Source organism: Ambystoma mexicanum, chromosome 3q (assembly GCF_040938575.1).
Source record: "Ambystoma mexicanum isolate Mex_15411 chromosome 3q, UKY_AmexF1_1, whole genome shotgun sequence".
Taxonomy (NCBI): domain Eukaryota; kingdom Metazoa; phylum Chordata; class Amphibia; order Caudata; family Ambystomatidae; genus Ambystoma; species Ambystoma mexicanum.
In genome coordinates this window covers 1,215,236,816-1,215,262,055 of record NC_090926.1, presented here as the reverse complement: position 1 = coordinate 1,215,262,055, position 25,240 = coordinate 1,215,236,816, and the positions used below count along the sequence as shown (strand labels likewise).

Sequence of the window (25,240 nt, the reverse complement as noted above, 5' to 3'; positions counted from 1 at the left end):
CATTGGATTTCTTTAAGGTTTAAATACCTTCTCTTGGATAAACTGTTACCAAGAGTAGTAAAGTAAAATTGACTTGACTTACCCTTTTCCCTTAGTAGACCCAGCACACACACACTATCTTACATAGACTGCTAGAAGGGTTACTTAGTATCCCCTCAGTCTAACTTCTTATGTAACATTTTTATGTTACCCTTTCTCCAATTAATGGCTGGAGTCAGTGGTTTACTTTTTCCTACCATTGTGCGTTTTTACCGCAGGCTGCTTTCGCAGCTGCAGCATTGCATCCATGGGTGCCCATTTTGTCAAGATGGCCCTGTTATTTTCTTTTTTCGCCATTTGTTGTTGGAAAGGTCCTTCTTGAGATTTACTCTGCATGCCAAACCAGGTTTGGTCCCTTTGTTCATTTTATCTTTGGAGGGATTCACTGGTGAAGCCCACCTCTGGCTCCAGCGTGTCTGGCAGGGCAGGAAGGAAGGGAGGTTCCCGAAACTCTGCCTAGTCTCCTTGGTTACAGGAATGCACCCAAAGGTGATTGGCTGGCTTTCCTTGCAGGACAGCCACACTGCTGTGTGTATGACCGCTAGGCTGCAAATGAATGGGAGAAACTTGCATAAAAGGCGAGTTCTTTTGCAAGGAAGGCAGAGTCGACCACTGGACGAAGGAACCGAAGAAGCTGGAAGAAGAGCTTGCTGCACCCTCCTGGGCTGTTAGTTTACACGGTGAAGCCCTGCTGCAGTGCTGAAGCTCCAAATTTCTAATAGACTAGAGAAGCTTGGGAAACGACTTCTACCCTTGGGTTGTGGGACCAATTAGCCCCAAGACGAAGTCGACTGGAACCACTCTGCGGGCTGTACTTCTCTGCTAAATGCAGGAACAGAGTACCAGGGGAAAGGAACATCAGAATCGAGTGCATCACCTTTAAGCCAGACCCAAGCTCCAGGAAGATCTTTTAGACTCCCTAGAAGCAGGACTAACAAAGCCTGAGCCACCTCAACAAGATGCTGGACCCCAGAAGCAAGGTAGGTCCACAAGGTGTCGAAGAACCGCTGTGGTGCTATTTGCGAGCAGCTGAAACTGAAGTGCCACTGATCTGAATTATGCCCATTGCTGCCGCCGACCTTCAAACTGTAGTGCAGGAGTCCCCAGACATCCATCCATCCTCTCGTCACCAAGACTGAGACCCAGGAACAACATGATCTTCAGGACTACAACAGGAACAGAAGCCAGCTGGAACCTTTTCTTCAGACTCCAGGTACTGTGTAACTAAGGGTACTTCCCTCTTGTGTGTAGCCCGCTTGCTCTCACTGGAGACTTGCATTTGCTGCCCTTTGCAGATTTGCTTGTAGCTTTGCCCTTCACAAGCCTCCCAGCTTGTGGCCCAACAGTGATTTTTACAACAAAACTCACTAACATTGTGCAAGACTTTTTACTTTCCTTCAAGAAGTGCCTGAGCTCCCCTAGACCTTGCTCAATTGACAATGGCTGCCCTAGGTCTCTGCAGTCTCTTCTTATCCTCCGACTTTGTTTCCAACTGTCCCGCCAAAGTGGCATACATACCTTACTTGTATAGCTGGGAAAGGGTTAAGCTATATTTAATTGGGAGATTCTAAAATGCTTACCTGAGAAACTTGTTAACCATCGTTTCCTTCCCTTTTCCCCATAACTTCAGTATTACCATTTGAGTGTGAAAAGTTATATATTAATGTCCAGTGTTCTAGCAATTGAAGTCACATCAGGGTGTTGGAATATCTGTTATCTGTATGCCATCCCAAAAGGGTATCTACTTATTTTAGTGAACTGAAGGAGTGTATTGTTTAAGTATATTAAGTGTTGCATAAGAAGGCTTATTTTAAAACGGACTGTTACATTAAATGTTAATCAAGAAACCTTGAGTATAAGTGTTATTTGAATACATGTCCCAGAACCCTACAGCTCACACTGACCCTTCATGAGATAAGCCTGACTGCTCACTCTAACAACATTTGTAGGACATACTTGAATCAAAGGTTGGGTTACCTATTGCCAAGAGTACAAGGCTGGCGTAGTCTCCCACAGGGTTACTACATCTTGCCTAGCAGGCCTCAAATAGCCACATACTCCGGACCCCCAGGCCACCCACTGGAAATGTAATTGCCTACCCTGGATCCAGGACTGGTTTAAACCGGTCCAAACAACCTTGGAGGCTGCCATGTTGGGCTCACAAAGAGCCCATGTGTCAACACAACAATTTGAAGGCATGCCTCGTGGCTCCCCTGAACAAAGGAAGCTCCCTAAACATAACAGCTGAGTAGAACTTTGAAGACCCATTAGTACCCCAATGGCTACCATAATGGCACCTTGGGCTACTAATGCAGTAAATTGACTTGCAGCCCTGGTAAAGCCAAAACTAAATATTAGATGCCACAAGCCTACCCCCTAAAACCAATGTAGGGTGAGATCACCCTTCAGCAGAAATGGGGTGGTTCCATTCAAATTATGGATTTACAAGTCGCCTACCCCACCCCCCCCCCATTTCTCGATTTTGACAAGAATCCCAGCATTTTCAAAATAAACATCCAACATACCATGTCAGTCAATTAGTCCAATGAAGCGAGATGTGGTTGTAGTTCAAGGGGCTAAAGGCATTCACAGTACGGATATGGAGGAATGAAGAAGGCTGCTAAGGAGGGGTCTGCTTGTAGTTTCTGAACTACATAAGATATTGTGGTGGTTACTCTGTGCATAGTATGACAGATCAGCTGCCATTTCATTTGCCAACTTTACAGAATAACAAACTGATATGCTATGTTGATTTATACCGCGCACCAATACCACCCAAGGGCAGTCTCCAGGCGCTCACGTGGCTCGGCAAGAAAGGGGATGGGCTAGTGAGTGATGAATGATAGGATATGCCCAGAACCAGGAGAAACTGGAGTCTGCGTTAGCTTGCAGATGGTAGGTTGTGTGCACTATTATTGTATCCATGCAGGTATGGTCCAATACTTGGGATGTTTGTGTGGCAGTTTATTGCGTTGGGGGTGGTCTGTGTTCTATGTGTAGATTGGTCTTTCGGGTTGTGCGCATTGGCTTGTTGGGTCTGTACAGGTAATGTCCAGTGTCAGGGTTGCTGCTTGTGTTGGGTGTGGGTTAGGGTATAGATTGGCTAGCCCAGTGGGCATGTATAATGTTTTGGGGGGGGGTATATTTGAGGAAGTAAAAGCAGGGTAGTTAGTGCTGTGGCTACTCAAAGTTCTTCTATGTGGCTAATCTACAGTCTTATCTGTTGTGACAAAAGGTAATCTCCATAATTCTATCTGAATGTGGCGTGTGGCTAATCTTCACAATTCTGTCCAGATGGGACAAGCCAACATTCACAGTTCCGCTCAGATGTGAAGCAAGCCAGTAATCCCAACTCTGTCTACATCTGAAGCAAGCCAACACTTCCAGTTCTGTCTGGACTAGCCAGCGCACCCAGAGCACAATCCACCCAGACGGGAGTCATCGTCAACCCACAGCTTTCCCAGGTGTGACACCACAAGGGAACTGCTCACAAGCCAGCGGGCCCACGTGGGGGAACATTTGCCAAATAGAGATGGATACACGCAGGCTACAAGCTATGGGGTGTTGGGGGGATATGAGGGAAGTGTGCCAGTTTAGTGGGGCGCAGCAATTGTGCCCCCCCGTCTACACCACACTTATTTTGTTAAAGTCTAAAGCAAGCAACACACATATGAATACGAAAGAACATACTTAAAGTTTTAAGCACACAGGAAAAAATGAAGACACAATCTTCCCTTTCATGCATCAGAACCAGTACTAAGCCAAAGGGGCATGGGGAGGTTATCACCGAGTCTATATAATATAAACTTTATGCAACAGATCAAGGTGTCTGACCAAACTGGCATTAGCAAGCACATAAAAATGCTGCATTTGAAAGGGGGTGCTGGTGGGTTTGAAAAGCAGTGCTGCCCTCTAAACAACCCTTTAGCCAGTAGCATCAAGACAGTGCAATCCCTTTAACTCCCATGACAAGTAGTAAAAGCAGTGGACATGAGTCGAAGAGGGAGGTGGTGACACAGATACGAATGAGGCAGAGTTCAAACATAAGGACACTCGCCCAACCCCCCTCCCTCCCAATTATCCACATACATACCACACCATTTATTACTTTGCAACATGCATATCATCACTAGCCAATGGCTTGTGGCAAATGCATGTTTTAAGGCCTGGCTACCGTCAACACATACTTAATCATAAGATGCAGCTGTCATGGTACTGCATAGGGGTTGTCGAAGACCTACCTTGTGACCAGGAGTCTGGTGAAGATCTGCCTGCAGACCGCTAGAGAAGTAAGAGGTCGAATTTCCAGAGTAAAATGGTGGCAGCTGGATGCCTAAACTATTTCGATCACTAAATGCAGATGGAGAAGACATCTAGAAAAAAAAAATAAACATAGGTTGGTTTAACATAGGCCTTTCACTGTCGCATAACCAAGACATCTATGGTAATTGTGACACCCTTCCACCATAAGAGTGATCTTAAAACATTGTGCTGAGAGTACAAACCCCAACCCACTCCAAATTAACAGAACTAGTGTTCTCAGTCAGTTCATGGCAAGTATTACAAGAGTAGCAAGTTAGTTTTAAGAGCGGGGCAACGGGGAGTATTAAAGCATAGTTCAGTGCTGTGCAAGTTTGCCCTTCCACGCAAAAGAAGGCTGCCATAGCAACCTTAGTGCAATCTTCCTACTGAAAATGCAACAGCAGTTTTAGATTTCTTCAGACAGTGGCAGCAGTGCATGTAACATCACATTTACCACAAATCCATGGTCTAAACTGGTCTTTCACATTCCCCATTTCTTTACAATTGTCTCAGTCTACCAATTCCAATTTGTCTTACTATCCATTTCCTATTCTTGCAGTCCCTTCCCTTCAATGGCTGTATCTAGACTCCCATCTCCTCGTGCTGTATGTAGGTTTGTTTTTGCAATTCATCCATTATCCCTTTCCACCTAACACTCTACTTCTAGATCAGTGGATCACTTCCCTCTTCTATACCATTGTCTAGTTCAGCCACTACTTCCCCATCATCGATCTGGTATTATTCAACATGGTCATCTTCTCTCGCCTTCACCCCTGTATTCAAATGTTAACCTTCTTGCCTCTATCACAATTATCTTGTACTTGTCTGAGACCTTCATTTCTCCCTACCTTCTGCTCACTGTCATTTTACCTCTTCCACGTTCTTCCTATCCCTAGGTTTAATCAGAAAGTTATTTTTTTACTTTCATTTTGCCAATTCAGTTTGATTTCTTTGGCTGGCTTTTTGGTTTCCTGACCTTAGTGGACAGAGACCCACTCCAGTCCAAAAAAAGCTGCAACTGCTTTGATATGCTGCCTTAAGTAGCCCATTTGGCTACCAGGGCAGACACTCAAAGCACCCACCTCTCCGAAGTTACTGTGGATTTGTTCATTTAAATACCAACATTACCAATGTGTTTTAGTCTTGTTTTCACTTTTTAAATTCTTGTGCAGTTTAGCCTCCTTACATGTATTAAAGATAAAACTACATTACCCAGAACTCCATTAGTTACACTAGCTCTGCACATATTTTCCAATTCTCCGTAGCAGCACAAAGTGGTAATGCCAAGCCAGTTCATAGGCATGGAGACAAGGAGCCGCCACTATGTTGTATTTTGTTAGGGCAAAATCTCAGACATTTGCCAATTCCTCGCCACCTTAGAGACCCCAGCTCTTTTGCTGGTCTCTAGGACTTCAATGTCTTCCTGAGAGAGTGAGACCCTTTTTCCTCCACTCCCTCACATATTTTAAATTGATTTTGAACTAACTCTTTCTTTTGGTTGTGGAGTCTGACAAACACTATAGGCATCTTTTTTGCATTGTGTCACAGCAACTTCAGTGCAGTGGCACAAGGAAGTCCTTCAGCTTTTTCCAAGGTTTAAATACCTACTCTTGGATAAAGTATTGTTTCCCAGAGCAGTGAAGTGAAATTGACTGTACTTGCATGTGTAACTTTCTAGAGCAAGCACACACTATCTTACAATAGGGTGCTGGAGGGGTTACCCAGTATCCCTGGTCTAACTTCTCATCTAACAATTTTACGTTACCCTTTCCTCAATGAGTGGCTGGTGGCAGTGGTTTACTTTTAACTACTGTGGTGCGCATTTACAGCGGGCTGCGTTCGCAGCTGCAGTAAAGCACCTAAGGGTGCCATTTTTGTCAAAACAGCATCAGTCTTTCATCGCTATTTCTTTGTGGAAAGATCCTTCTTGAGAGTTACTTTGCGCACCAGTCCAGATTTAGTCCCTTTGTTCGTTTTGTCTTTGGCAGGATTCATGAGTGACACCCGCTTATGGCTCCAGGGTGTCTGGCGGGGCAGGAAGTGAGGGAGGTGCCCGATACTCCCTGTGCTTAGTCTCCTAGGAGACAGGAAAGCACTCTTAGGTGATTTTCCGGCTGGCTGTCTGGCAATGACAACCATCCTGCTGTGTGATTGACGGCTAGGCTGGAATGAATAGGAGAAATGAGCATAAAAAGGCGAGGTTTTTTGGCTTGGAAGACAGTCGACCACTGGACGAAGGAATCCAAAGAAGAACTTTAAGGACGCCTGCTGCAACTCCTGGACCATTGGTCCAGGAGTTGCAGCAGTTTCGTTTCAACTAGAGAAGCCCTGCAAGGGCGACTTCTCTCCTTGAGTTGGTGGGACAAATCAACTCCAAAGTACACCACCTGAACATCCTCTCAGAGCTGCATTGAAGTGCAGGAGTCCCCAGACTTCCTACCTCGTGTCCCCCACGACTGAGGCCCAGTAACACCAGGATCTGCACCACAGGAACTGAAGTCATCTGCTGCACCCCTTCTTCAACCTAAAGGTACTGTACAGTCTAAGAACTTACCTCATGTTGTGTAACTGCACTTGTTCTCTGTTGATGAGACGACTTGTGGTTGCTCTGTAGAGTTGCTGACAGCTTCTTTACTTCACAAGCCTAAACAGCTTGTGGCCTTGCTTTGAATTCTTTTCTGCAAAGACCTCTAAAACATTGTGCAAGTCTTACTTACCTGCCAGAGGTGCTTCAGACCACCTAGACTTTGCCCAATTGACTTTGGCGTAGCCTGGCTCCCTGAATGACTTCTTCCTTGACATTGTGTTTTGTCCTCCATCCAGGAAAGGGTTAACTAACTTTGCATTGGGGGTTACCAAAAGTACTTACCTGCTTCAGAATATTTTTGTGATCTCTTGTTCTGTTCTAATAATCTCTTTCTTGGCCAAACTCTTAAGTCTGATTCTAAATGCAAACAGTGGTATATTAATGTCCAGTGTCCTAGTTACTAAAGTCACCTGAGGGTGTAGGAAAGGTATGTGTGCCATCCCAAAAGAAGCTTACTCTGACTGCTAAATACAATAATAATTGTTTAATCAAGAAACCTTGTGTGTAAGACTTTAGTTGAATACTTTTCAATAAGAATCTCTGCATCTCCCCTACAGCTCACATTAACTCCTCTTGAGATAAGCCTGGCGGCTCAACACACTACCAACCTGTGTAGTACAGACTTATACCAAAGGTTGGGTTCATATTGCCATGATGTCAGGGTTTTTGTAGTGCAAGGGTACTGCGTACAATCTTGCCTAACATATTTCTCTTTACCAGATCCCATTGTGGTCCTTCTGTCCTACAGGGAGTCATTCTTGTCTTCTGGGTGCCTTTGCAAGGGAGAATGCTTGTTCGTTTTAGCTGCCTGGCTTGTCATAGGTCCAGGATTCAAATTCCTGGATGACTGATCCTATAAACTACCCTGCAAAAATACCCACTTGGTATTTTTGCAGTGCCCGAGGTTTGTGGAACTACTGCCATGAATATCACTGGGTTGGGTGGTATAGGCTTTAAAGAGTTAAACTGGTCAGCCTTCTGCTGCATTTTGCCATTCACATGCATTCACCCAAATCCTGCTTTGCTTTTCTTTCTGGAGCTGCAGACCATTAAACATGACACTGGAGCACTGATTGTCTTCTCTGGCTTTGCCTGGGTCAGTTGAAGTCTTATACATAATACCTAGAGTACAACTGGAACTTTGCTTCCTTATGGCCATGACGCTGTTTGACTGTCCCGTTGCTTCTAATGGGGGCATTTTTTAAATTACCAGAAAATCTCCTAGAGTGACTTTGAAGCCACTTAACTGCATTTGGACACTTTCAGGGCCCCACCTGTGTTCATGAAGTTTCAGGCCTACCACTAGAGAGTTTAAACATGTACCACTAATTTCCTCTGTCATTCTGAAGTTTTCCAATGCACTAAAGTCTATTAAAAAATGGCTTGGAAGATTGTATACCTAAATATTGCTTAATCTATTTTTCTAAGAGTACAAGTCTCATTCTGCATACTTATTGTCACAACTCATGCCTAAAAGAACAAGTTACTTACCCCTGGTAACGTTCTTTCAACTGGATATTCCTCCCACGTATTCATCTTATGATAAAGCCCTGCAAGGACGACTTGTCCCTTTCAGTTGGTGGGACCAATCAACTCCAAAGTAAGCCCGTCTTGACATCCTCTCGAAGCTGGTTGCATTTCCACAGCAGTTGCTGCTGGCACCGATGAGCCAGGGAGAGGAACACCAGATAGTGCGTGTGCGTGCGTGTGTTGTAAGTCAGACCGGAGCGCTAGGAAGATCCTCCAGACTTCCCTGATGCAGGACTGACCAAGCCTGAGCCACCTCAGAGTGATGGACCCCAGATGCGAAGAAAGTCTGAAGTGGCATCAGAGAACTGCAGTGTTGCTATTTAATGTCAGACGCAAGGAGCTGAAACACTGAAGGACCTCTGAATTGAAGTTTACTCATTGCTGTCGCTGACCGTCCCATCGCAGAGCAAGAGTCCCCAGACGTCTTCTCTTGTCCCCACGACTGAGGCACAGGAAAAGCAGGATATGCAGAGCGGCAAGGAACAGAAGCCAGCTGGAACCATGTCTTCGAACCAGAGTTACTGTAAAGTCTAAGAATACTTACCTCTTGGCGTGTAGCCTTACTTGCTCTCAGTTGAGAGCAGTCTCGGTTACCTTGCAGAGTTGCTAAAGCTTTGCCCTTCACAAGCCTCCCAGCCTGTAGCCCTTCAAGTCTATTTTCTACAACCATTTCTACAAACATTGTGCAAGACTTTTTACCTACCCGCAAAGAAGATCTTCAGCTTCCCTTGACATTGTGCAATTAACATTGGCGGTCCTGGCTCCCTGAGAGACTCCTTTACCTCTGACTTTGTGCTTTGGAAGGTGTTTAAAAGTACTCGCCTGTTTAGGAGTTATTTGTAAACCTTTGTTTTATTCCTCTATTCTATCTTTCACCTAACTCAGTAATGCTCTAAATGTACCAGTGATAAATCAATGTCCACAGCGTCCTAGCAATTTAAGTCACCTGAGGGTGTAGGAAGTGTGTGCGCCATCCCCAATGGGGGTCATCTGATTTAGAGAAATTGAGAGGGTTTTCAAGTTTAAGTGTTACATGTTTTGCTCCCTTTTTGAAGAAGGCTTATATAACAGACTGAAATTAATAATAGTTTTATCCAAAAAAACTCCAGTAAGTGTTTATTTGGATAATGTGTCATAACCTTACTGCTCACATTGACCCCTCTTGAGAAAAGCCTGGTTGCTCAACCACACTACCAACCTGTGTAGTTCGTAGTGCACCCAAAGGGTACTGCATACAATCTTGCCTAACAGTCAACTCAATGTCCCTCGAGGGCTTCCATCTCAGCTGACATCACCGTCAAGTGTATATATACACCACGCACAGCGCCCATTCGCTTCAATTCGGGTTTTCTGCAAATGTGATTGCTTCAAGCATTACAGCACGTTTCAGTTTTCTTTGAAAACACACTGAAAATGGAGTTGACTTCAGCTCCGAATACTGGCTTCAAAAAGTGCCTAAAATGCTGTGCCAAAATGTCCATCATGGATCTGCATAAACTTTTATCTGATGCCTGGACGTCAAGCATGTAACCGACTATCTTGTCAGTCGATGACAGTTAACGCTTGAAACGGCGCAAAGTTACTGTCGGTGGGTAGGATTGTCCCTGAATCCCCATCAATTCCATCTAAATTTGGGCCATTCCATGAGTCGAGAGATTCCTCTCCACACAAAACAATCCCACTCGAGAAGCAGACACTCCTAGTCATTTAAAAAAAGAAAATCGAAAAGGCACAGATCAGCTTCCCCTTTTTTCTTCCTCAGAAAGGAGCGTAGTCTGCCCGACTACATCTTCCTCCGAAAGAGTGGGAACTCTTTAGGAAGAACATGTGAAAAATCTACGAGGATCAGGCCCCATCCCCTCGAAGCATGAGAGTGTCCATGATGTGGTCGTTGACAAGCACGACACCAAGGTAAAACCCTGTGCGCCGTCGAGCCCGGGTCATAAGCCCAAGACTACTGAAGAATCTTAGAGTACTCAACAAGACATCGAAGAAGCAGTCGAATCGAGGATCAAGTCCTTCGAAGCACAAGCCCAAAGTACAGCCGTCGACACCATAAACGATGATCCATAAAACATACATTTTCCGAAGCAGATGAAGTTGGAAATTAAGATATCATAAAATGAGAAATACGTGGGAGGACGCAATCCATTTGAAACGCTTGTGTACAGGTACTTTATAAATGTCATATCACAGAGGAGACTCCAGTTAGCAAGTTCCTCGTAAGTGCTTTTGGCTGGAAGACCTAGTCCTGCATATTGGTATGCGCTTCCTAAGCCCACCGTGACACTACTTTGGACCTTTTAGCCAAGGATTACTGTGGTGCTACACTAACGAACAATTAACAGACATAAGATATTTATTTTAATGTTTTCTTTGGTTTTAGGCAAATACTCCTTTCCCCGCCCATCTTCCCAGGAGTCCCTACTTAAGCCGGGCACGCACGGCTCCAGCGCGTGCCGCTCTTATCAAGTGCCTCGTAAGTGCTGTTAATTGTGCCGCTGTCAGCATCAGCCAGAGAACTACACTTTCCATCTTTGGGATTTGTCATTTGGAAATATTGGTAGTCATTGAAAAGCTGTGGTGGAATTGGTACCCGCCGTCCTATTACCGTATTGTTTTTACATTCACAACCCGCTCTCTTCCGCAGGAACGTGGATTTTCAATCAGCGGGGCTGCGCGGTCTAGGCATTGCAGTGTAGTTGCTGCACCGCCAAAGTGACAATGCAGTAATACGGCACTACCATCTGCAGGAGGCTTAGAAAGAACCTGCTTGAGCCACCTGCTGTCGGTTTGTTTAGCCTTCTCCAGTATTAGTTCCGGCTCCGGTCCAAGGCAGAGGCACGTGTTGGAAAAGTTAGCCGTCAATTGACCTGCTCTGGCTGGAAGAGCTCAAGGTAACTCGCAATGGCCGCACACTGGCTCCATTAGACTGGGGGAGTGTTGACATTTATCTGTAAGGTTTCCACTCTGTCTAGATTGTGCTTTTATTCTTTAGCCCATTTGGTGTATTTTCTGTGTGCTATAAACTAGGAAATTCAACAGCAAATGTCGATGATTAATGCCTAAAAGTTGTGAAGAGATGTAAAATCTAGTGATCTAAACATATGGGCTACAGTATAATCTAATGCACATTTAGCAAAAGAGTATAGAACGTGTTTGTGACCACTGTTTTAGAAACTATTGCGGCCCTGAGTTACCAAGAGTCACTAAGTTTGTATAGATAATCAGCTACTTCACCTTTTGAGTAGCTACCTAGCCCAACACCTGCAAATCAAGTTGATGAGATGGTGTGAGTTGGGTAACCTGTGTTAACTGTACAAACTGATATGTATACAGTGCTTATTCTGCTTTGTGGTCTTTGCAATTGGTAATGAAAAAGGAAACAAAGCATTCTATATTCGAATATTGGAAGAAAATCTAAACAGATGACAGCCTATTTCCCAAAAATTCAAACAAAATCACGTCCTCTGGAACAAATAGAGGAGTCAGCATCCGAAGAGATCATAGCCGAGCTCAGTGATACTTTGGGGTGTGTCAGTTCTAAACTGCTTGAGTGTATTATGTCATCCACTAGTAAAGCAGTTGGTGATCAAGTTGTTGATGCCCTTGCTGAGACTTTCAACCTTGTGACCCCAACCTACACATGAGCCAGTTGCGTGTCCCTTTCCCGATACAAACTGTGTGGTAAAAGTGTTGATTCATGCTTGTGATAATGCTAGTGATAATGTGATACTTCCTGGCCCCAGTGAATTGACTACTAACATTTGACTTGGAGGATGATATGAGTGGTGAAGTAGAGGTGGAATGTATGAGTGATATGATGGAGATTTCATTCTCAGCCTGCCATTTAGATATTGAATCTGTCTTTTATCCCATATCCATTGTTTACAATTTGAAAGTGGGACAGCTAATAACACGGTCAGGCATCATTGGCACATGCGAAAGCCAGCCTTTCCGGGTTTTAGAAGACCCGATTGACAATAGAAACGCTCAGTGTGCATGAAATGTTTTAAGCATTTGAAAACATGTTAAATCACGTCTTGATTAAAACTGAGAATAACGAGAAAAAAATTGGTTTTTCAATCACTACTCCTACATAAGAGCATTAATCGTGGGAGGAAGTCGGTCTGATCGCAGCACATCAACCGACCACACTAGTTCTGCTAGGTCGGGTAAGAATTTAATGGTCGTTGAAAAAGACTACCACAAACTCCTGGCTCAGGGTACACATGCTGTTAAATACCACATGCAAAATCGATACACCGCAAAAGTAAAGTGGAAAGAAAAAAACATTGCACGATATGTCAGGCGTTTATGTATGATAAACGCATTACATTAAGAATGAACTTGTGTGGCGGTAGAATCAACTGCTTTGGGTATCTCTCAAGATCAGGCATTACCTTCACCTGCTCCGCCAATAGAAGAATCCTCAAATACGTTGAGTGCATATGATTCCACAATTGTGACCCTGTCAGTTGCAGATCAACTGAGTGTGAATCACACATCCGCCCCTGGCAATAAGACACGTAGTCCAGATTCCTCCAATTATAAAACACCTTTGGCGGGCCCCCTGTAACTTCTAAAACGTTACTATCAACTACAATCCCTGGCCCTTGGATTGTGAATCAGGAAGGGTCTCCAAATCCACCTCCCCCTCTTCCACCTTAATTCCCCCTCGACAGATCTAGGTCGTGCCGGTTACACGTTAGCACTTCAACTACAACCAATAACTTTAGACAAAAAGATGGCACCTCTAAACAGCGCTGCAGTCCTACAAATATTCAACTCAGTAGTGGCTCTGCGAGTGATCAAGTCTGACGTCATTCATATTGTTGATCAAGTAGCTGTATACATGACTAATATCTGGTTTAAATCTAGTGCTATCTTGGAATACATTCTCCGTTTTGATGCCAACCTTTCCCAAATTGGTTATACGAGTAAACTGGTGTGGATCCCAGAGGTCAAACGGAGAGTTAAAGATGTAGCCCAAGATGGGCCTCACAAAAAAACAAGCAAAAGCCAGTTGAGAATTCCCGCTAGGCAACATACAATCAAGGTGTCATGTAGTAGTGCTCTGCATGAGGCGGGCCCCGACACTCCAAGTTGAGGGTGCCGAGAATTAAACCTTAGGATACTGGAAATGGTTACCAGTTGCCTTCAAACAGCATTTTTACCCGACTCATGGGTGATGTAAATTTAATCTATTCATTGAACACACTGGGGCATTCCCACTTATTCTGAGACTATGGACTCCTGTCACAACTTGATACATTTATGATTTTAGCCCTACAAGAAACTTGGCTCACTTACCATGCTCATTTTGACAGTCACAGTACCATCCAACAAGTGGCCACACAAGGGCCGATAGGGAGGGTTTATTTCTTTCAGTTAAGTCTCCGTGGACAATACTTACTATAAAAGAATTGACAAATGTTGTCCGAGTTGCTAAAATATATTACTTAACTTATGTCTCAATATATATGACCTCCCAAACTATAAAGTCACGAAAGCAACGTGAAACTTGTTGCTGCAGTCATCAAAAAATACTCCCACCGATACCCAATAGGGATAGCTGGCGACTAATGCGAAAATTGTCTTCCCTGTTTGATTCTGTTGGGGATACTGTGCTTAACTCTGCGCCTATCACAGTCGACATCTCCAACCAACAAGGGAGACCTTGGCAAAAGCTGATCGATGAATTTGGATTGACAAGGTTAAATGGAAATTGTCCCAGTGATGCAGAGATGGGTTATACCCGGCCGGATGGACACACAAGCTGTTGGGCAGAATTGCATGCGGTACCCTCTGGGACGCCACATACAATTAGGACTACAGGCGTAAGCAAAACCAACCTTTGATAGAAGTCTGTACTACACAGTTTATGGTAGCGAGCTAAGCAGCCAGGCTTATCTCAAGAGGGAATGTGAGCAGTAAAAGATGTTACAGATGTCTTACAATCACAGTGGTTCAAGTAGACACTCAGTTTCTTGGTAAAACACTTATTAATTTATTACAGTCATTTAGAAACCATTCACTAGAAGGAGGCCACTTAATACACAAACACACAAATTAGGCTCCCCTGAAATAGGAGCAAAATGGCATTTGTCATTTTAAATAGGAGTAAAAGGGCACCAGTTAATAAAATAGATCTAATACTTTTAGGCAGTGCAAATAGTTTTAGTTCACTAGAGGACTTGATTCAGTTCAATAGGCCTAGGCCAAAGTCAATGGTGTCTTGGATAGAAAAGAGCAGTTCTTGCAGTAGACGGTAAAGTCTTTGCCAAAGTTCTCAGAAGTAGTTTGGACGAAAGAATCATGTTGGGTAACAAGCAGATTAGGCCTGCAAGTTGGGAAAGTTTCATGAACTTTCCCAGCGAGAGGTAAGTTCTCTCAATCGGGTTGGCACAGTACCTTTATATGAAGAAAAGATGCAGCTGAAGATGTTGGTTCCTGGCAGTTCCTGCAGATCTCACTGTTCCTGGGCCTCAGTCGTGGGGACAAGAGGGAGGACATCGGAGGACTCCTGCACTGCACGGGGACTGGTCAAACAAGCTGGCAAATGGAAGATCTTCGGTTCGAGTAGCTCTAGTCAAGCACACAAGCTGGTGTCCTTCCCCCCACTGGTTTGTTTGTTTATTTGTTATAGCGCGGAACCAAACCCGCAAGGGTAGCTGGGCGCAAAAGCAGTACAAGGTTACTTGAGGACTTAGTTACAGGAAGCATACAATTTATACAGTACACAATTAGAGCAAAGGTAAGTATACAAAGAGCAGAGAAAAAATGCAGATCAGTTTAGTTGATCAGATGTCATTCATCTGGTTACGGATGTCATATGTCATACAGATATCATTACAGATGTCTAGTATCTATATGGTGGGAGGTCAAACTAAATGTCATTGGCGCGAATCCAGGTGAGGACTTTCCGCCTGAAGCCGAAGTAAGGTTAAACCTAACCAGCCACCAGAATGGTATCCAGGTGGCTTACGAGTGGATTGGTCCCACCAACTCAAAAGGAAAAAGTAGTCCGTGAGGGGCTTCTCTGTCGAGATGAACTTGGCAAATTGGACCAGCAGCCGGGCTTCACCGAAGTCCAGGAGTTGCAGCAGCCGTCCAGGAGTTGCAGCAGCCGTCCAGGAGTTGCAGCAGCCGTCCAGGAGTTGCAGCAGCCGTCCAGGAGTTGCAGCAGCCGTCCAGGAGTTGCAGCAGCCGTCCAGGAGTTGCAGCAGCCGTCCTCTTCCAGCTAGTCTTCGGTTCTTTTGTTCCAGTGGGCGACTGCCTGCCAAGTCAAGAGACTCTCCCTTTAAACAGTTTTCCCCCTTTCATTCCAGCCTAGCTGTCACTCACAGCAGGGTGGTTGTCCTTGGCGGACAGTCAGCCAGCCAGCCAATCATGCCAGAGTGCATTTGGGTCTCCTAGGAGACTAAGCACAGGGAGTTTCGGGCACCTCCCTCACTTCCTGCCCACCCCAGACACTCAGGAGCCAGAGGCGGTCTTCAGTTCTGAGGCCCGCCAAAGGAGTAAGAACAAAGGGACCAAACCTGGTTTGGTGCGCAGAGAAATTCTAGGAGGATCTTTCCAAAAAAGGAAATGGCGAAATAAGACGACCGGGACGTGTTTAATCTAAGGGGCTTAAAGTGCCATCTTGAAAAACATGGCTCCTGCGATTTTTAGCTACCAGTGTTTGCGGTCTGGAAATATCATGGTAGTTGTAAAACCACGGCCACCAGCCATTTCGATAGGAAAGGGTAGTATTTGACTGCTACATGAGTTTCTAGATACTAGATAACCACTCCAGCACTCTATAGGAAGATAGTGTGTGCTGGGTCTAGGAATTTAAAAAACTAGTACAGTCAATTTAACCTTCCATTCTCTGGGAAACTGAAGTTGATGTCAGATAAGGAATTTAAACCTTTTGGAAGTCTAAGACCTCCTCTGTCACTGCACCGAGGGTGCTGTGTAAAATATGAAAAGATGATGCCTATGGAGTTGCCTGAAACTCCATAACCAAAATAATGAACAGAATACAAGCAGAATTAAAAAGTTCAAAGCCCCAAAGTTTAGCAAAAGAGCTGGGGGTCTCTAATATAGAGGGAATTAGCACATTTTGAGAATTCTCCCTAACAAGAGCTACAACGATTGACTGTTATTACTAATAGCAACGGGCTACTTCTCACAGTTGACATGGTCGTCCACTGACACGAGAGAGACCACTTCCCGCTCTGTGTACTCCTTTGCCCATTGATCAAACCCTGTGCCAGTTATCCACAGCAAAACTAGTCATAGTTCTGAATGCAGCCCAAAACAGTTTTCAAATGGAATGGTAAAAATGTAACAGTAAATTTAGTTGTGGTGAAGACCGTTGCGAAATTCATCGCACAATGCAGAGCAAGTCACACTACACCGTCTATTGACATTGGCATGAACACCTGTGCCATTAGAACTTATAAAACTGTTTTAGAACGGTCAAATAAGCCCCGGACTTGCCACCTGCACTACGATAGAACCATAACTGAAGCAACAAGACAATTGAGGTTATAAATACAGACATGGAACTACTTCGAGCTAGTGGCATTTCTGGGACTGTGGCACAATACATCCGACATGTAAAAACACCAATCGAAAATGGCTTAGAAGCCATCAAAGGAACTATGCGCTGGAAATCAATTGCAATCCTTGCCACACAAGGTAACGCAGCGATTTGCAAAGCAATTAGTGGAGCAAACAAAAGAGATCTACCTATTAACTGTGTCTCTGAATGTCAGTGGACGGCACACATTAAAGGGACATTAGGTTCCTCTATGCATAGCGATCCATCCCATCCTCTTCCAAATGTGACGTGGTGCTGTAAAGCCAGTCTTTGACATCGTGATAATTGAAACCTTGAACAACTCCTGTTCAGCCGGACCAGATGGGGTGTGTAATGCCCTGCTGATACTCGCCCAAGATTTTTGGGCCCATGGACTGCACTGCCTATTCACCGAAGTATGTCGAAGCAGTAGGATCCTGGAAACCTGGCACGAGTCATATTGGCCGTTTATAAAAAAAAAGGTGCATGAGACAACCAAGAATTATCGAATACCAGCAATGTTAGGTATTTCATTGAAAATATTTGCTAGAATATTGTTGGCAGAGCTAAATATCTGGATAAAGTCTAACATACTACCCAGTAACCAAATAGGTTTTCGGCCAAAAACTAACACCATGCACAACATACTAATACTGACATCAGCTATTGAACACACTTGGAACCAGCGGCAATGCAATGTCTATTGCGCTTTAATCTTTAGCGCTGCTTTCAATTCTGTTTTAAGGAATACATTAGGGCAAAAACGTAATGCTCCTCTCTAGCAACACTACTGTACACATCCGGTTGGATGGCAAGGCAAATCTGTCTACACCCATAGATACGTGTCGAGGGGTTGAACCTGGCTGCATAGTTGTGGCAAACTGGTTTAACCTCTACCTAGCAGAGCTGTACCCGCACTTTATGAGTGGGTCCTGTCCTGTTAAGGTTGGTACTGCATTGTTAAGTTGGCTTGCATATGTAGATCTTTTATTATTGGATCATACCCCCAGTGGCTTACAAAACCTGTTGAATGCACGATCAGACTATGCAAAACTTAATGGACTGAAAGCAACTATAGAAAAAAAGTAAAGTAATGGTCTTAAGTGCTCAGAAAGTCAACGGTACAATGTCCTTTCATCGCAGGATGAAAGGACGTTGGGTTTTTCTCCGTTATTTCAACTTGACAACTCAAATTTTGTAGGGGGTAAAAAAAAAATATATATGGGGTCTGGGTGTTCAGGAATAGTTAAATTAAAAAGGGGATGGGGCTTGGGGAAAATCCCCCAAAAATAAAAAATTTGAATAGTTTTCTCGTTGATGTATCCACGGAGAAAAACCTATCGTTTCATCCCGTGATGAAATGACATGGAACCCAAGAAACAGTACACTTGAGAAAAAGACAAAGTAAAACTTGAACAAGTAAGAGTATAAGTACCTGGGAGTTATTGATGAAAAATAAAAGGGATGCAAATTGGCAAGCCACCGAAGTAAAATGCCCTAAATCTGTAAATGCAATCAGTTCATTTATTGGGAGGAATGTGGGCTTCTCATCGCATCCAGTATTATATACAGCAAAAATAATGCCCGTTACTATATGGCTGTGAGACTTGGGGACATAAACACCCACATCAACTAAAAATATTCAAAGCTGTTCTTAGGAAATAATTTAGAATGCCTAAAATCCTACGATCGAGTATATCTACCTGGAATTCGACAAAAGGCATAGTAGTTGAGTGGGTGCATCACAGGCAAATAATCAGCACCCAATGAATCAAGGAGGAAGTAGGTTTATACCACGAGGTAGAGGCATGGGTTAGAGGAATGGGTTGATTTCAAAATGGGCGAATCAGAATGTGCAAGGAGGATTTAACCGAGAAGGGCTAATTAGACGCAGCCCTCCTATATGTTGGATGTGTGGTATGACAGGACATATTGCGCACACATGTGGGAGCCAAGGGTATATACAAAATGGTCAATACTTAAGAGTATGCCCCCATGCAGACAGCAGAATGCAAACACAGGACAGTTATCGACCGCTAGAATAGGGGGTGTCACAGTAGTGGGAGGGAATCATTTCACAGTTACAGGGGCATGTATTAATCCACAATAGGACAGCTCACAGGGCAAATTGATGTGTTCAGTACCATCAGTGACACCAGACCCCCCCCCCCCCCCCAAGAGGAACCAAGGGTTGATGTGTATACAGGAGGCAAACCCTTTTCATTTTTAGTTGACACTGTGGCTACTCGTTCATATAACTGAGAGGGGAAAATAGCCAATGTTGGGATATGCCATGAATGCTCAGAATTCTCTGGAGCTACAAGTAGAGTTCCCTTTACTGATGAATTACCAGTCTAGATGGGAGATGTGACATGTCTGTTCCACTGTTGTATTCACGACAGACACCAGTAAGACCATGAAAAAACTTAATAGGACCATTTCTTTCACTGATAAAAAGGCATAGTGTGCACCACTACCGGGATACACTATATGAATGTGGGTGAGTGCATATTGGCATTTACAGGGCAAATGGCTCTGCGCGGTGTGCAGATGGAACTAGAGGTTTTTCTTTATGGGGTGAGCATTGTTGACATGGCTACCAGGCTTAGTGGGAAGGACTATGAGGCTACCGAATACATTTTTGTTCAGACCACAGATACCTATGGACAAAGAGGGGGAACAGACCATCCCCTTAGAATTAGATGCAGCCATAGTACAAGGGGAAATGGCGATGCTTGAAGGTACAGATGAGGGTAGATCATGGAGGACAATAATTGCCAATGGGGAGGAGTGCAGATTAACTGACACCACTGATATGTTTAGAGATGATCTAACAGATTAAGTAATATTTGAAATGAGCATTACGTATTGGATCAGAATAGGGAAGAAAAAGTTACTTTCTTACGTGGTAACGTTCTTTCGATGGGATGTTCCTCCGACGTATTCCACATGTCGGACAGTAATGTGCACAGCTGTGATGCTTCGGAAAATATTTTGGCGTCAGTGTCCTGCGTCGATGTTGATACGCTGTCCCTCGAGGGCCTCTGTCGAGAGCCGACATCACCAGATGTTATAAGTAGGACGGGCAACACCCGTTGCCCGTTATAGTTTTCTCCCCAGAACATGTGGCACCAATCTTCTGCCAGTATGACTACAGAAAGCCTTGAGGAAACGTAAGCTACAACCGCATAAGAAATTCTGTAGAGGGGCAGGCTGGGAGGGTTCCATGTGGAATACGTCGGAGGAACATCCCATCGAAAGAATGTTACCAGGTAAGAAAGTTACTTGTTCTTCGAGGGGATTGTGTCCTCCGACGTATTCCACATCTGGCAGACTCCCAAAGCAGTACCAACATGTGGAGGTGGGAAAAGTTAGAATTTTAGAATGCCCAATCAAATTGCAAAATAGAGGACCGCTTTACCAAAGGCCAACTCTTGCCCATGGATAGAGTCCAGGGAATAGGGTTTTACAAAAGTATGGACAGAGGCCCATGTGGCTGCATCACAAATATTACGAATGGGAACACTCCTCTGCAGAGCAGTAGAGGCAACCACACCCCTAGTAGAATGGGAAAGTAAGCCTACCGGAGGGCCCTTACGCGCCAAATGGTAACTTTCAGAGATTGTCACAATGATCCATCTGGACAGGGTCTGCTTGGTAACAGCTTGACCTAAACACCTTCCAGCGTATCCTACAAATGGCTGATCGTCCACTCTGACCCAGGACATCCGTGAGAGATAGAAGCTCAAAGCTCTCCTCGGATCCAACCTATGGAGCCTCTCCTCTTCCTTATCAGGATGCGGAGGAGGATAGAATGCCGGAAGAATTAGCTTCTGGCTCAAATGAAATTCTGACAACCTTCGGAAGAGAAGGACGAACCCCAAGGACAACCCTGTCCTTATGGAACACTGAAAGATGGCTTGGCGGACAGTGCTTGCAACTCACTCTGTGAGCGGAAGTAACCGCAACTAAAAATACAGTCTCAAAGGACAAGAATGTAAGGGCTCAAACCGAGTTCCCATTAGGAATTTTAGAACCAAGTTCAAATCCCAACCCGGGACCTGGAAAGGTGATGGTGGAAACACATTAGTGAGCCCTTTTAGAAACTGAGAAATCAAAAGGAATCTTAAAATAAGAACACTCCTCAGACGAGTGCTTAAATATGGACAGCGCCGCCAGGTAACCCTTAATGGTACCCACTTGCAGGCCCTGGTCGGCTAATGAAAGCAAAAAAGACAGAATAGGAATTGAACATTGAAAAGGATCCACATTCTGTACCCTGCACCAGTCGTAGAACTTTCTACAAAAGGTACAGGGATTTTGTTGCAGGCCTTCTGGCAGAAAGCAACACCTCCATCACGTCTTCGGGGAGGTCCCAATCTTTATACCTCAACCTTTCAGATACCAAGCATGAAGGCTGAGGGACTTGACCTCCGGATTGAGAACCCGACCCCCCTCCCGTGAGAGCAGATCATCTCGGTAGGGAAGACTGCATGGAGGGCAGATGGACATGTCTAAAAAGTCCAGGTACCACGCTCTCCTGGCCCATGCCGGAGCAATGAGGATCATTCGGGAACCGAAATTCCGTAACCTCCGCAACACTTGCGGAATGACAGGGACTGGAGGAAACACATACAGTAGTGGGAAGGACCACTCAACTACTAACGCGTCCCTTAAGGCTCCTCTTGGAGGAAATTCCTGCAAGCACAATCTTTTGCACTTCCGGTTGACACTGGTGGTGAAGAGATCCACTTGTGGGGTCCCCAAAGGGGGCGAAGATCTCCAAAATTACTTCCTGATCCAGCTCCCACTCATGAGCGACTGTGCTCTGCCTGCTCAGAGTGTCCACCGCCACGTTTTCGTCTCCGGCCAGATGTACTGCCGAGATCGAAATTTCATGCAGGATGGCCCAGAACCAGAGCTGCATCGCCTCTCTGCACAGTGGGGGTGACCCTGCCCCCCGCTCCCCATTTTTGTTGAGGTAGTGCATTGCCACTGTATTGTCAATCATGATCAGGACATTTTTCCCCCCGCACAGACAGCAGAAAAGCCTTCAGGGCTAGTCTGACAGCCCGCAGCTCTAACTGATTGATGTGGAGTCTGGACTCCGACAGAGACCAACGACCGCTGACAACTAGTTGGCATGAGCTGCGTCCGTCACTATCACCACCTCCGGCTAGGGTAGCCAAAATGGCACTCCCTTCATCAGATTGCCTTCGTCGGCCCACCACAGAAGATCCTGGGCAACCGATGGCGGCACCTGAAAGGGATCCGACATCCTGTCGGAGGACTGCGACCACTGCATATTGAGAGCCCACTGCAGAGATCTCATCCGCAGCCTGGTGTTAGGCAGAATCCTGTGCAGTGCCCCTTGGGACCACTACACACAATTAAGACTACAGGTGGCAATACATGTTTTACCTTTGGTACAGGCCTGTACTACTATGTTAAAGTGGTAGCAGTAGCGGAGGAGCCAGGCTTATCTTAAGAGTATATGAGCAGTACCAGAGATTACACAAATGGACCACAATTACTGTGACTCAAGCAAACACTGACTCAAGGTTTCAGGAAGAAAAATACAAGTACATTTATTTTTAAACCGTTTGCTATAAACACAACATTTCTATTAAATTCAAAACCACACGTAAAATACACTACAACTAACCAATTCACTTTGTACGGTATAACTCAAGGTAAGTACCCTGTGTTTGAACGGACCGGTGTTACCGTGAATACAATTGAAATTACTTTTTGACAGTTCGGTCTACTGAATAAACGCGTATCCGCGGCAAGAATTGCTGCCGGGGCAAAAACACTTAGCACCTGAGATGCCCAGAGGGAGTTGGGGACAAAAATCATGGGCAATACTTTTGTCAGGCAAACAGAATCGAAGAACACTCAGACAGAAATTCAAGAGTCCGGAGCCAGTGTCAAGTGGAACCGGGTTCCTGTTGGAGGATCACACAGTCGGACAGTTCACGATTCAACAGAGCCAAGAGTACTTAGATAGTGTCAATGTTCGGAAGCAAAAGTTATAAGGATGGAAGATAAGGACAAGCCTTGTAGGACGAGAAATAGGGATTCACCCAAATTCCTCTAGCAGGACACAGTACCTAGTTCAAAATGAAGAAGCTGGTGCCACGGCAGTTGTTCCTGGTAGTTTCCAGCAGACCCACGTTCCTGGAGCTTCAGCAAGGACGATGAGGGGGTCTACACCACAGGGGGATGAGACCAGCAGCAGCGACAAATAAAAAGGGGCGCTCCTTAAAAACAGGAGAGGCTCTTCAGGTGGCTATCCGGACCACTACAGCAGTGTGCAGCGATTTCGACCACGAAGGAAATCCTCTGGCTGTAGAAGATGAGCCGTTATCCCCACCAGGCTCAAGGGAAGACGACTCCGGACTGGATCTTCTCTTAGTCGTTGAAGGGTAGATAGCTCAGAACTGCAGCAGGGCTTCACCGGGATAGCTGCAGCAGCCGGCTTCTTTGCTTCTCATCGGTTCCTTGTAGTTCAGTGGCGACTCTGACTTCCAGCCCAAGAGACCTGCCTTTTATGCGAAAATCCACCATTCACACAGCCGGCTGTCAATCAAGCAGCAGGGGGGTTTGTCCAGCCCGGACAACCACCTCAGCCAATCATGGAAAAGTGCGACTTCAGTTTCCTAGGATACCCTGTGCAGGGGGCGACTACACCCCTCCCTCACATTCAGCCCACCTAGACACCCAGGCGCCTAGAGGAGAGGTTCTTGGCAGAAGCCTGCCAAAAGACTGAACAAAGAAGGCAAACCTGGTTTGCCGCGCAAAGTAAAACACAAGAAGGAGTTTAACAAAAAGAAATGGCTAAAAAAAAGCGCCAGCGCCAAAATAAAATGTAAATTATTATTATTATTTGGTCAAGCGGGTTTAAGTTCGAGACTAACACAATAGCCTACAATACTACCATGTTTATATAAGATAACCGAGGTAGAAAGGTTTAGGGTAGATACCACTGCTACCAGCCAATTCTAAATGTTAAGAGCGAAATAATGCTCTAGGAGGTACAGATAAAAATGGCTAAGGATTAACCCCTTCCAGTACTCCATGTAAGACGGTGTGTACTGGATCAGTGGTTAAATTTCACTAAGTAAAGTTAATGGCAACTTTACCCTTTTCTGGGGGACAGTAGTCAGCCTCAGAAATGGAGTCAGTGGGAAGTCTGTAGGACAACTCTGTCACTGCACTGAAGGTGCAGTGTAACACAAAAGGGGGCCACTGAAGTGGTGTACTCCAGAGCCAAGTGGAGTATTCCAGAGCCCACAATCATAAAAACAGGTAAAAGGCACCTAGCAACACATGGGTAAGAGTGGGGAAAAGCTCACACTCTTACCAAGTGTAAAGAAATAACTCCAGAGATCCAGCAAAGCTGCTGAGGGACTCACTAGGTAAGGGAAATTAGCCATGAAATGAGAATTCTCCCCAACCCCTGGCCTCTGGCACCAGTAGAATGCAGGATGCCATGAGGCCAAGCAACCTCAAGAACTCGAACGCCGGGAGACTCTAGGCACGTTGAAACTTGTCCACCATCTGCAGAATGTGACTAGCCCTCACCTGGAGAGGCAAAGGCTTCCCCCCAGGGATGTGTCGGGCACTGCTCTGATGTACTGAGCCGCTGGGTAGGTGTCAAATGAGACTTCTTTAAGTGGAGTGAGAAGCCCATCTTGTGGAGGGAGTGGCAGGTGACTGACAGATGATACAGGGCTTGCTCGGGAGAGCGCGCCCTGACCAACCTATTGTCCAGGTAGGGGTAGACGCGAATCCCCCTTTCCTGAGATACGCTGCCACCAGCATTAGCTTGGTGAAGACCCTCAGGCGGAGATTAAACTGAACGGCAGGACCCGAAACTGAAAATGCGAGTCGCCAACAGCGAACCTCAGGTACTTCCTGTGCTTGGGATGAATCAGCACATGAAAGTAAGCATCCTTGAGGTCGAGGGACACCAACCAAACCTGAAGTTGAAGGGCCTGGAGGACTTGAGAAAGAGTAACCATCTTGAACTTGTCCTTCCTGATAGGTCGCAATCCCCTGTCTTTATTCGGGATCTAGATAGAAATGTGATTCTTAGCATGTGCCACACTTAGAATTCTGAACTTTAGCTTGTGCCGCATCTAGATAGAAATGTGATTCTTAGCATGTGCCACCCCTATATGGAGTCCCATAATTGCAAGGACAGCAAT

At 45.2% G+C, this 25,240-nt stretch overlaps 1 protein-coding gene across 3 annotated transcripts in view; it reads right to left on the bottom strand.

The window, feature by feature from the left end:
- The window catches only part of RAVER1 (ribonucleoprotein, PTB binding 1), a 402,256-nt gene that overhangs the window by 38,208 nt on the left and 338,808 nt on the right, over positions 1 to 25,240 (bottom strand). For all 3 annotated transcript variants that reach the window (XM_069604092.1, XM_069604093.1, XM_069604091.1), the window contains one exon: positions 4,281 to 4,412. In XM_069604092.1, the coding sequence (XP_069460193.1) occupies positions 4,281 to 4,412 (132 nt within the window). The remainder of the gene's footprint in view (positions 1 to 4,280; positions 4,413 to 25,240) is intronic.